The sequence below is a fragment of the Pongo pygmaeus genome, chromosome 8 (genome assembly GCF_028885625.2).
Source record: "Pongo pygmaeus isolate AG05252 chromosome 8, NHGRI_mPonPyg2-v2.0_pri, whole genome shotgun sequence".
NCBI classification, from domain to species: Eukaryota; Metazoa; Chordata; class Mammalia; order Primates; family Hominidae; genus Pongo; species Pongo pygmaeus.
This window is the reverse complement of record NC_072381.2, coordinates 7,843,067-7,856,080: the sequence shown is the minus strand read 5'-3', so window position 1 is coordinate 7,856,080 and position 13,014 is coordinate 7,843,067. Positions and strand designations below refer to the sequence as shown.

Here is a 13,014-nt window from a genome sequence, read left to right as displayed (position 1 = left end):
ACAAATTGTGTAAGAGGTACATGATCTAAAGATTAGGAAACTATTTGAAGCAAAATCAAGTGTGGAAATCTGGACGGTGAGATTGATCAGAGGGACTGGATATGGGTTATTAAGAAGCTGAATAGACTTCCTATTAAATTGAAGGTGGAAAGAAAAGAAGGAATCTAGGATGTTGTCTGGTTTCCTGGCTTGGGTGCCTGTGCTTCAGATAGAGGTAGGGAATATAAGAAAGGCGCATTTTTTGTTTCTATTACTAGTGAAGAATGAGGTTCAAATATTAAGGAGAGGTATACTAAGTCAAAACTTGTATGTTTTTTTCCAGTCATTTTAAGAAGGTACAGATTTAATATGTTTAACAAAGTTAATATAATATGCGGCAATGTATTTTGGATAATGAGCTGAAGTAGAGGAAAGTGAGCAAAAGTAATTTCTGTGGTGGAAATTCACTAATGACCCATTTTACTCCTTTGAGCACTTGTCTGACACTTTGTATAAAGTAGGTGCTCAATAAGAATTGATTAACTTAAGTCTAAAAAATGGAATCTCTCTTCTGTTTCTGTGCCTGGTATGTTTCTTATTAATGTCTGTTTTCTACAACACTCTTTTGCTGTCTCTTTGATCTCAAGGATTATTCTTTGATTAGCAGAGTTGAAAGCTCAACTCTATAAAAAATTTTTTTGAAAACCTGATAGAGTAGTTACAGCTAGTGATTTGATTATTTTTTAATTTATCATCAAAGAGCAGATTTTTTGGGTTTTAACTAAATACTTCTATTTAGAGCCCATTTTGATGACCTAAATCAGAATTTATTGCTTTTACATTTTTTGTAGAATGGCTTCAAGTGTCATTGTATGTCCGAATCTCATCAGAGACAACTATTGCTGGCTTCAGAAAATCCTCAGCAGTTTATGGATTATTTTTCAGAGTAAGTAACTCAAAGAACTCTTTATCTTATAAGCTTTATTCAGTTGAACATTTAATAGATGGTTAATATTTTAAATATTGGAAGTTCTATTATTTCTTATATGTTAACATAACTGTATTCTCTCTATGCTCAGTTTTTATCTTCTTTTGAAAATTAATCATAGTATAAAACTGTTACAAAATTATTTCTCACAACTTAGTTTTTCCTGTCTTCCACTTCAAATATACAAAACTGTCTTTCATTCTAACACAATTGTGACAAAGAACATAGGTTCTACATTCAGACTTTCCAAACTCAAATCCTTCTCCGTTTAAAAACTGTATGCCTGTGGATGACCTACTTAAGTTTTTCTGTGGTTTGTTCTCCTCATCTGTAAAATGGCACTAAGAAGCCAGGCGCGGTGGCTCACACCTGTAATCCCAGCACTTTGGGAGGCCGAGGCGGGTGGATCACAAGGTCAGAAGTTCAAGACCAGTGTGGCCAAGATGACGAAACCCCGTCTCTACTAAAAATACAAAAATTAGCCAGACGTGGCGGTGGGCACCTGTAATCCCAGCTACTCAGGAGGCTGAGGCAGGAGAATTGCTTGAACCCGGGAGGCAGAGGTTACAGTGAGCTGAGATTGCACCATTGCACTCTAGCCTGGGTGACAGAGCAAGACTCCATCTAAAAAAAAAAAAAATTGGCACTAAAAATAGCAACCTCTTCTAAGTGTTGCTGATCCTTCATAGAGTTTATATGAAGGTCAATGAATTAACACTTTATGAGTGCTTAGAAGGGTGCCTATATTCAATTCAAATTAGCTGTTCTTATCATTACCATTAATAAACATCTCTTTGCTTCTTACCATTTCTTTCTTTCCAAACTTCTAGACATTTTGGTCCTAGGACCCCTTTATACTTTTAAAAAATATTGAAGACCCCAAGAACTTCTGTTTATGTGGGTTAGACATATCAACACATAGAAATCAAAACAAGTTTTTAAAAAAAATTGGTTTATAAATTATTATTATTGTTATTATTATTATTGAGACAGAGTTTCGCTCTTGTTGCCCAGGCTGGAGTGCAGTGGCACAATCTTGGCTCACTGCAACCTCTGCCTCCTGGGTTCAAGTGATTCTCCTGCCTCGGCCTCCCAAGTAGCTGGGATTACAGGCATGCGCCACCACGCTCTGCTAATTTTTTATATTTTTAATAGAGAAAGGGTTTTGGCATGTTGGCCATGCTGGTGTTGAACTCCTAACCTCAGGTGATCCACCCACCTCAGCCTCCCAAAGTGCTGGGATTACAGGCGTGAGCCAACACGCCCGGCCTTTTTTTTTTTTTTTAAGACAGGGTCTTGTTTTGTGGCATAGTCATGGCTTACTGCAGCCTTGAACTCCTGGGCTCAGGCGATCCTCTTGCTTCAGCCTCCCATGTAGCTGGGAACGTAGATGCACACCACCACACCTGGCTAATTTTTTGGTGTGTGTGTGTGTGTGTGTGTGTGTGTGTGTGTGTGTGTGTGTGTGTGTGTGTGTGTGTGTGTGTGTGTGTGTGTGTGTGTGTGTGTGTGTGTGTGTGTAGAGACAGGGTCTCACTTTGTTGACCAGGCTGGTCTCGAACTCCTGGGCTCAAGTGATCCTCCTGTCTCGACCTCCCAAAGTCCTGGGATTACAGGTATGAGCCATTGTACCCAGGCCAAACAAAATTATTTAATGCTTTTCTATTGACTGCACAAAACTCAGCCTCTTTCACATGACATTCAGGGTACTTCAAAAATTAGCCAAACCTTATTTTGGTTTACCAGCCACCTCATCTCCCTTATTCTACTCTACCCTCACTCTCACTCTCATTTTTATCAGCCATAAATTTTAGTCAAATTAGGCCATTTCTCAGATATGTGAGGCTTTCATGTTTCTGTGCCAGCTGGAAATAGCTTTCTCTTGCAGTTCACCTCTAGGGTTCTATTTACCCTTCACCGCCCACAACGAAATCACCTCTGGGCATCTCCTGTGACTCTTTCAATGGTATTTTATTACATTTCTTTTTCAGTTTAACTTTTGTTATGATTGGTTCTGCTAGATTGTGACCTCCTTGAAGGTTAAGATTTATGTCTTATTCACCTATGTTTATCTAGCACTTAATACAGTGTGCCCACCTCAGAGGGACATATTAAGTGCCAATTTCACGTGGAATCAGGGCAGTTTTGTTGTCATAGATAGACTGGGGTCATTATGCCACCATCAGTGGCACTAACAGACTTCATGAAGGACCCATTCCAAAGGTATGTTGTAACTGTTTCTATGACTGCTTTACCAAGACAAAAAATTTCAACTCCCGACTGACTTTTAACTTAATCCTTAAAAGCTATAATCTTTTGGAGTTCTTTCCTTGATCAGTTTTTAAAGGTTCATAGCCATATTCATGTAGATGTTTCATATATCACTTGGACATTAAAACTATACTACTGGCTAGATGCAGTGGCTCACACCTGTAATCCCAGCACCTTGGGAGGCTGAGGCGGGTGGAGATCACCTGAGGTCACGAGTTTGAGACCAGCCTGCCCAACGTGGTGAAACCCCATCCCTACTAAAAATACGAAACAAAATTAGCCAGGTGTGGTGGTGGACCCCTGTAATCCCGGCTACTTGGGAGGCTGAGGCAAGAGAATCACTTGAACCTGGGAAGTGGAGGTTGCAATGAGCTGAGATCATGCCGTTGTACTCCAGCTTGGGTGACAAGAACGAGACTCTGTCTCAAAAAAAACAAAAACAAAAAACTGTACTGCTGCTTAAATTTCAGAAAGATGATGCTATATGTTTGTAGAAATTACCTTAATGCTTTCCTTTCTTTCTTTATTAGGGAATTCCGAAATGACTTTCTAGAACTTCTCAGGAGACGCTTTGGTAAACATTTTAAATATTGTGCAAATAATAGCTTTATAAATCGCATAATCTTCTGAGGATCATCAGTGTCATATTTTGTTCTCAGGCACTAAAAGGGTCCACAACAACATTGTCTACAACGAATACATCAGCCACCGAGAGCACATCCACATGAATGCGACTCAGTGGGAAACTCTGACTGATTTTACTAAGTGGCTGGGCAGAGAAGGTAAGAATGAGATTTTAAAGTTACTTTTTCTTTCCCATTTCTAATCTTCATAGGATGAGATGTTTGAGATAAGAAAAGAGAAAAAAAATTGGGTCAGTGTTTTGCTTTTTCATCGTGTTAGTTGATTCCATTTTGGGAGCATAATTTCTGCCTTAAGTTAATAGAACATCATATAACCATTGGATATTAAATACTTAGATAGAATTGAATAAATATTATGCAAGATAATACAGTTGTCTCTCAGTATCCATGGGGGATTGGGTCCAGGACCCCTTGCTGATAACCAAAATTCACAGATACTCAAGTCCCTTATATAAAATAAAATGATGTAGGACTTGCATATAACCTATATACATCCTCCCACATACTTTAAATCATCTCGAGATTTCTTATGATATTTAATACAATGTAAATAGTTTTTATACTCTATTGTTAGGGAAAAATGGGAAGGAAAAAATGTCTGTGCATGTTCAGTACAGATGCAACCATCCGTTTTTCTTTTTTTTGAATATTTCTCACCCACGGTTGGTTGAATCCATATACAGTATCTAAATTTCATTAAATGTAAATATGGAAAATCCCATTTGCTGCATGAATTTGTGTATTTGAATGTATTTTAGTGTATTTGGTGTTTTGTTTTGTTTTGTTTTTGAGACTGAGTCTTGCTCTGTTACCAGGCTGGAGTGCAGTGGTGCGATCTTGGCTCACTGCAACCTCTGCCTCCCGGGTTCAAGTGATTCTCCTGCCTCAGCCTCCTGAGTAGCTGGGATTACAGATGTGTGCCACCATGCCCAGCTAATTTTTGTATTTTTAGTAGAGATGGGGATTCACCATGCTGGCCAGGCTGTTCTTGAGCTCCTGACCTCAAGTGATCCACCTGTGTCGGCCTCCTAAAGTGCTGAGATTACAGGTGTAAACCACTGTGCTTGGCCTGATTTGAGTGTATTTGAATGAATAAATATGCAGAGATGAAACACATTCATATTTATGTTTTGCTTTGATTGTATGCTAATTTATGGTGGCGGCTGTTTTTTTAAGGCTTGTGCAAAGTGGACGAGACGCCAAAAGGCTGGTATATTCAGTACATAGACAGGGACCCAGAGACTATCCGCCGGCAACTGGAACTGGAGAAAAAGAAAAAGCAGGACCTTGATGATGAAGAAAAAACTGCCAAATTTATTGAAGAACAAGTGAGAAGAGGCCTGGAAGGGAAGGAACAGGTGGGTAAGCAACATCATCCTGAGAAGCAATGTCCAAAGGTCTAAAGAAGTACAATGGCTTGGTTTTTTTGGGTTTTTTGTTGTTGTTGTTGTTGTTTTGGAGATGGAGTCTCGCTCTATCGCCCAGGCTGGAGTGCAGTAGCGCAATCTCAGCTCACTGCAACCTCCGCCACCCAGGTTCAAGCAGTTCTCCTGCTTCAGCCTCCTGAGTAGCTGGAACTACAGGCACCCGCCACCACACCCAGCTAATTTTTGTATTGTTAGTAGAGACAGAGTTTCACCATGTTGGTCAGGCTGGTCTCCAACTCCTGACCTCGTGATCCAGCCGCCTCGGCCTCCCAAAGTTACAGGATTACAGGCGTGAGCCACCACGCCCAGCCGGCTTGTGTTTTTTCAGCATTGAATCAAGTTCTGTGGGCACTGTTCCTGAACTAAGAGGAGAACCAGCCTGGTGTCAAAAGCACATTTTTGGCATTGACAAACCTTGGTTTAATTCCTGACTTACTAACTTCATAATCTTGTGTAATTACATAATATTTCCAAAACTAAATTTCCTTATATCTAAATAGAGACGCTACCTAATGGGAAGACATATACACAGATAATTTCAACTGATTGTGATTAATTCAGTACTGGAGGTAAACGCAGCATGTGGAAACATAGAGAAGCAATGTTTACTCTGGCCTGGGGAGGACAGAGTATTTGAGGGTGGATACAACCCCAGTGCCCAGGAGTCTTGAAGAATCAGTGGGTGTAAGCCAGATGAATGGGGAGGGAAGGAGCTGAGGTGTTAGAATAACTAGGTTGAGGCATTTGTTTCAACATATATTTATAAGCGCCTCCACTGTTCTAGGATTCTTGCAGGCACAGGGAATACTCAGTGAACAAAAGATAGAAAAAACTGTCTCCTGTGGCTTACATTTTTTTTTGGGGGGGGACGGAGTCTCACTCTGTCGCCCAGGCTGGAGTGCATTGGCGTGATTTCAGCTCACTGCAACCCCCACCTGCTGGGTTCAAGCGATTCTCGTGTCTCAGCCTCCCAAGTAGCTGGGACTACAGGCACAAGCCACCATGCCCAGCTAATTTTTTGCATTTTTAGTAGAGACGGGGTTTCGCCGTGTTGGCCAGGTTGATCTCAAACTCCTGACCTCAGGTGATCCGCCCTTCTGGGCCTCCCAAAATGCTGAGATTACAGGCGTGAGCCACCACGCCCAGCCTCCTGTGGCTTACATTCTAACACTTGTGTGTGAGCAGGCAAATGTAGCCTGGTGTGTATGTGAAACTGAGGGTTTTTTGAACTGTTTATTGAGTTCTAACATACATTGATTAAAGTGTATGAGGTGCATTAATCTTATGTGTACAGTTCACTGAACTTTTACAAATATATGTGTGTAGAAGGAGTGACAGATAACCTGTGGAACCACCACCCAGATAAAGATATAGAACTTTTCTAGTATCCCAGAGGATTTCCTCATGCTCGTTGCCAATTAATACCCCATCTCCCAGAAGTAACCATTGTTCCAGTATACCACTATTGATTATTCATTAGTTTAGTCTGTTCTTGATCAGACTTAAAAAAAAAAAAAAGCTTTTGCTTTTCCTAAAGTTTATTGCCTTATATTTTTGTTACTTCCTCTTTAAGTTGTAATAGAAATAAAAATATAGGTAAACTTCTGCAGTTTGGTATAGAAAAGCTGCTTTTTGGTATTTAGAATAATTCTCAATTGGATAATATTTGCAAAGCATGTAAGTTCTATTTTTTTTTTTTTTGAGAGACTGTCTCTCTCTGTCACCAGGCTGGAATGCAGTGGCATGATTACAGCTCACTGCACCCTTGACCTCTGGTGCTCAAGTGAACCTCTTGCCTCATCTGAGTAGCTGGGACTATAGGCGTGCACCACAATGCCTGGCTAATTTTTTTTTTTTTATAGAGATGGGGTGTCTTGCAATGTTGTGCAGGCTGGTCTCGAACTCCTGGCCTCAAGCATTCCTCCTGCCTGAGCTCGACCTCCCAAAGTGCTAGGATTATAGGCACGAGCCACCATGCCCAGCCAAAGCATGTAATTTCTTTTTTTTTTTTGAGACAGAGTCTCGCTCTGTCACCCAGGCTGGGGAGGGCAGTGGCATGATCTCGGCTCACTGCAACCTCCGCCTCCCAGGTTCAAGTGATTCTCCTGTCTCAGCCTCCCGAGTAGCTGGGATTACAGGTGCCCGCCACCATGCCCAGATGATTTTTGTATTTTTAGTAGAGACGGGGTTTCACCAAGTTGGCCAGGCTCGTCTCGCTCTTTCACCCAGCCTGGAGTGAAGTGGTGCGATCTCGGCTCACTGCAACATTCACCCCCTGGGTTCAGGCGATTCTCCTGGCTCAGCCTCCTGAGTAGCTGGCATTACAGGCGCCTGCCATCACACCCGGCTAAATTTTTGTATTTTTAGTAGAGACAGGGTTTCACCATGTTGGCCAGGCTCGTCTCGAATGCCCGACCTCAGGTGATCCACCTGCCTTGGTCTCGCAAAGTGCTAGGATTACAGGCATGAGCCACCATACTGGGCTAAAAGATGTAATTTTTTTTTTTTTTTTTTTTTGAGACGGAGTCTCGTTCTGTCACCCAGGCTGAAGTGCAGTGGCACGATCTTGGCTCACTGCAACCTCCGCCTCCCGGGTTCATGTGATTCTCCTGCCTCAGCTTCCTGAGTAGCTGGGATTACAGGTGCATACCACCATGCTTGGCTAATTTTTTGTGTATTTTTACTAGAGACAGGGTTTCACTGTGTTGGCCAGTCTGGTCTCGAACTCCTGACCTCATGATCCGCCCACCTTGGCCTCCCAAAGTGCTGGGATTACAGGCGTGAGCCACCGTGCCTGGCCAAAAGCATGTAATTTCTTAATTAAGATCTTAATCACTTGTGTATTAGAGCTGCCTGGGAACACAGGTAACAAGTCATAATTTAGGCCTATTGAATGGTGATAGTAAGTGCACTGTACACCAAAACCTTAAAACTTTCTTTTTTTTAGGAGGTCCCTACTTTTACGGAATTAAGCAGAGAAAATGATGAAGAGAAAGGTAGTTTTATTTTTCATTTTTTTAAACACAGTTGCTTTTATATTGGCTTTGTCAACATATCTGAGAGTAAGACATCTAATGTGTCTGAGTTACATTGTTCTTATTAATTTAATGAAAAGGTAATACTAATGAATTAATTGGATAGAATAGCTGAAGCTACAAGTAACAAAACTGACTACAGTTAACTTAAACAATAAGGAAATATCTTGCCATGATAAGAATCCCAGAGGTAAGGTGGTTCTGCATGCTGTATGGACACAGGGTAGCTGCCAACACTCCAGCCATCACATGCAGATTCAGCACTGTCATGAGGATGGCAGAGAGCATCTCTGGATGCTCTTCTAGAACCTTGTTAGGAGCAAGGATACTTTTCCAAGAAGACACTCCTCCCTTCAATAGATTTCCTTTCAAATGTCATTGGCCAGAACTGTGTCACATGTCCATCCAAAAAGCAGTCACTGGGATTATGTTGATTGGATTAGACAATCAGAATTCACCCCAGAGATGAAAATGGTGTTATGTCCCCTGTGCCGCAGGCAAGAGGCACGGAGACCTAAACAGAATTGGAGTACTGTTCCCCAGGAGAAATGGGGATAGAGCGGGGAAGCACCCGTGTGGTCTGCCACGGTGACGTGGTGTACAAGTTCCTCCTGTTCTACGGCTTTCAGTCTGGGACGTTTTATAGGAATGTGTGGTCTCCGCATAGGAACATTTTAGCTCTCGTTTATTAAAATGTCCTGGATTTCCTCTGTGAACACTGTGTAGTATCTTATCTGAGAAGTTTTATTATGATTTTCCTGAAATGTACGTATGGAATAACATTTTTTTTCTTCTAGTCACGTTTAATTTGAGTAAAGGAGCATGTAGTTCATCCGGAGCAACATCTTCCAAGTCAAGGTGAGCTGCATCATTCATGGATATCTTAAAACTTTAGGATTTTTGTGAAATGTTGGTTACTGCATTTTAAAGTATTGTGAATCATTTTTTTCTAGTTGTAGTTTTCACCTGTTTTTGGTTTTTCTTGGTTGCGTTGTTTTTTTAGCAATTGTTCTTTTTTTTTTTTAAAGAGATGGGGTCTTGCTATGTAGCCCAGGCTGGCCTCGAACTCCTGGGCTCAAGGTGATCTTCCTGCCTCAGCCTCCCAGGTATCAATAGCTGGGATTACAGCCATGCCCTACTGTGCCCAGCTAGCAACTGTTCTTTTCCTATTTGCCTGTGATGAGATGATTCTGTTTTTTGAGGAAGCCTCATTTTGATTATATGTGTCACATGAATAAACTTTTGGTTCTCCATGATTCCTTCCCCATTTAACGGTTCCTTATTCGCTATATAAAACTGTTTCTTTTCCTGTCTTAGCCCACTTGTCACAGTTTAAATGTTAGCTGGGAATGCATCTTTCTTTTACTTGCTGCATTGTGAGTTTTCTGAGAATAAAGATTATCAACCTCTCTCTTTCGTCCCCAGTACAGTGTAAATACACCAGGAAACACTCAGTAATCATTGCCTGCCCTTCTAGATGGTCTAGCACAGGGCAGGGGTCGGCAAACTTTTTCTGTAAAGAGCCACATAGTAAATATTTTAGGCTTTTTGGCCAGATGTCTTTGTCACAATAACTGAACTCTGCTGTTGTAGTGAGAAGGCAGCCATGGACAGTGCATGAAGGAACTGAGCATGGCTGGGTTCCAGTAAATTTATTTACAAAAGCTGGTGGCAGGTGGCAGCTGGCATTTGGCCCTTAGGCTGTTGTTTGCCAAAACCTGGCATAGCATGTGGTCAGGTAGTTCTACCTACTTTCTACATTATCTTCTCTTGCAATTTTTATGTATTCTTTCACCAAATCTTTATTCACTATTTCTGACATGCAGTACATTCAGTTTTGTTATGGAGGTTAAAAAAGATGAGTAAGACAAGAGAGTCAAGTACCAGTATCTACTGGAATTTGCTTTTAAGCCGGGTGATATTTTCTATTTTACTTAGTACTTTACATGTTGTTTTTTTAAGATCTAAGTTTTTCGGGTTTGTTTATAGGTCATTGTTTATTTACACTATTGAATAAGTGGCTAGGAGTATGGAAGGAGATAGATAGGCTGAATCAGCAATACAGATCAGCTTTAAAATGATTTGCCAGATGTCTTAACTTTGATTAAAATAATATTTCAAAATTAACACCTATATTAGATATCATCATTAAGTTGGTTATTTGGGTTCTACATCTGGGTACATTCCAGAAGAATTGTCTAACATTGGTATGATATGACCTGGAAGATCAGCTCAAATATAACACACATGCCTTATACTTTTAGAACTTTATGCATTTCTGTCTGTTCTTTTGAAGTATGTGTTATTCCTAGATATAGATGGATATTAAAATTGGTTCCAGTGTTCCCCAAATTGACCTCGCTTGTATTAGTTTTCTATGGTCACTGTAACAGATTACCACAAACTGGGTGGCTTAAAACAACAGAAATATGTTCTCTCTCTGGAGGTCAGATTCTGAATCAGTATCGCTGGATTGAAATCAAGGAGCCTGCTGGCTGTGCTCTGGGGAAGAATCTGAGCTCTGGGGAAGAATCTGTCCCTTGCCTTTTCCAGCTCTGTTGGCCACAGGCATTACTTGGCTTATGGTTGCATCTCTCCAGTATTTAAGACGAGCATCTTCAAATGTCTCTTTGCCCCATCCTCACATCACCTTTTCCTCCAGGTGTCAAATCTCCCTCCACCTTGCTCTTACAAGAAAAGGGATGATTGTAGTTAGGGTCCACCCTGATAATCCAGGCCAAGCTCCTCATCTCAAGATCTTTAACTTAATCTCATTTGCAAAGACTCTTTTCTTAGATAATGTAACATTGATAGGTTTCAGGGATAAGGACCTGATATTTTTGGGGGTCTGTTCAGCCTGCTGTACCCCTATGCCAAGCCTTGATATTAGTAAAAATATTAGTTTTATTTGACCAATTTTGATAATTTATTTGATAAGTTATCTATGTTAATATGTTGTGACTTGAGTCCATGAAGAAGGAACAATATATGTATAAGTATGTAAATAGTGTCATAGGTAATACAATTGAAAGACATCTAAAACTTTTTTTCTCTGAGATTACAGTACATAATATAGTTTGGGATTCATTCTCCTGTGGATTTATATCTCTTATATATCTAAGACCTAGAATAAACTAAATGATGTAGATATCAAAGTGAACATTTTAGGCTATGTTGAGGCACGAAAATGAGCCCCCTTATTGCTTGAAACAGTTTACTTGATTTTCATTTCCGTTTCTCCTTTGGGCTTCTTTATCTCCTTTAAGAAGGGCTGGAATTCACTCTAGTTACTGAAAGCAAAAATGAGGGCTGTTCAAGGAGCCTTACTTTCCATTTTCATTCTGCTCATATTCATATCTTGCCTCGATTTTATTTTAACTCTGCCTTACCCCTGTCTCAGTCTCTCACCCTTCTAATGGAATCTTGATATTGCCAGCAAAAGGACCTTTCTAAACTTCAGCTCTTACTGTGTCACTCATTTATTAACGTCTCTTGGTTTCAGCATCTCTAGGATGACCTCAAATTTTTTTACATACTATTAAGTGACTTTTGTGATCCTGTGTGTCTCCTGCCATTTGCTCTCAGCTGTGCTCATTGATTTGTGCTTTCCTAAATGAGCCTGGGGTCTCGCCCTTTCTTGCCTTTACATCTGCTGTTCCTCTTCCTGGAACGTCCTTTTCATCTGTTTTCCCACTTCACCCTGAGATCTTGCTGGGCTCTTCTGGTCATCTTTTTTCCCCATTATTGTCACAATCTAAGCATTTAATAATGCTGAGTAAATTTTCTTTTCCTTTTTTTTTTTTTTTTTTTTTGAGACGGAGTTTTGCTCTTGTTGCCCAGGCTGGAGCGCAGTAGCATGATCTCAGCTCACCACAACCTCTGCCTTCCAAGTTCAAGCGATTCACCTGCCTCAGCCTCCCAAGTAGCTGGGAGTAAAGGCATGCACCACCATGCTCAGCTAATTTTTTTGTATTTTTAGTAGAAACTGGGTTTCACCGTGTTGGTCAGGCTGGTCTCAAACTCCTGACCTCAAATGATCCACCCGCCTCAGCCTCCCAAAGTGCTGGGATTACAGGCATGAGCCACCGTGCCCGGCCCAGTTGAGTTTTAAGAGGAGTAAATAACAGCCTTAAATAAACTCATATCTAAGCTGAAATTAATACCAAAATACTGAAATAATTTATAGATGTATTAATATTTGGGGACTCACTGTTGAGAACCTCTGAGGTATTATGGAGATTGGTAAAGGAGTCAGAAGGCAGAAAAATAAGCAAATAGATTTTTTAAAGTGGAGAAAAATCTTTAGAGAATAATAGATTAACAATCATTTCCAACAGATTACGATAGGAAATAGGTGGTTTGTGAACATGAGACGAGGAAGTGGTGATCACTCAAGCCAAAAATAACCGCTTAATCCTAATTCCTCTTTTGCTAGGGTTATTAGTGCCTATTTTGTAGACATATTGTGGTTGATTATGGTCTGAATTATCCCTGGTTCCCTAGTTCAAAGTACACTTAAATCTAAAGAACATTTAAGTAGCAAGTTGAGGAGCTTATCTTTACATGGACTTGGCCTGTTCAAAACCCATGTCCATTATTTATGGTTGTCACACCCTGGGAAACACATTCAGTAATAGAATCAGAGTTTAAATATATGTTCAGTGGGTTGA

At 40.5% G+C, this 13,014-nt stretch overlaps 1 protein-coding gene across 5 annotated transcripts in view; it reads left to right on the top strand.

Annotated features, from left to right (window-relative positions):
* Window positions 1–13,014, top strand: part of KIN (Kin17 DNA and RNA binding protein) — a 36,027-nt gene that overhangs the window by 4,119 nt on the left and 18,894 nt on the right. For all 5 annotated transcript variants that reach the window (XR_008504895.2, XR_008504894.2, XM_054503449.2 and 2 more), the window contains exons 2-7: window positions 831–925; window positions 3,769–3,812; window positions 3,898–4,020; window positions 5,059–5,240; window positions 8,257–8,305; window positions 9,142–9,202. Coding sequence is in view for 3 of the 5 variants with exons in the window: in XM_054503449.2 (XP_054359424.1) it covers window positions 831–925; window positions 3,769–3,812; window positions 3,898–4,020; window positions 5,059–5,240; window positions 8,257–8,305; window positions 9,142–9,202 (554 nt within the window). In the remaining 2 variants the exon portion in view is untranslated. The remainder of the gene's footprint in view (window positions 1–830; window positions 926–3,768; window positions 3,813–3,897; window positions 4,021–5,058; window positions 5,241–8,256; window positions 8,306–9,141; window positions 9,203–13,014) is intronic.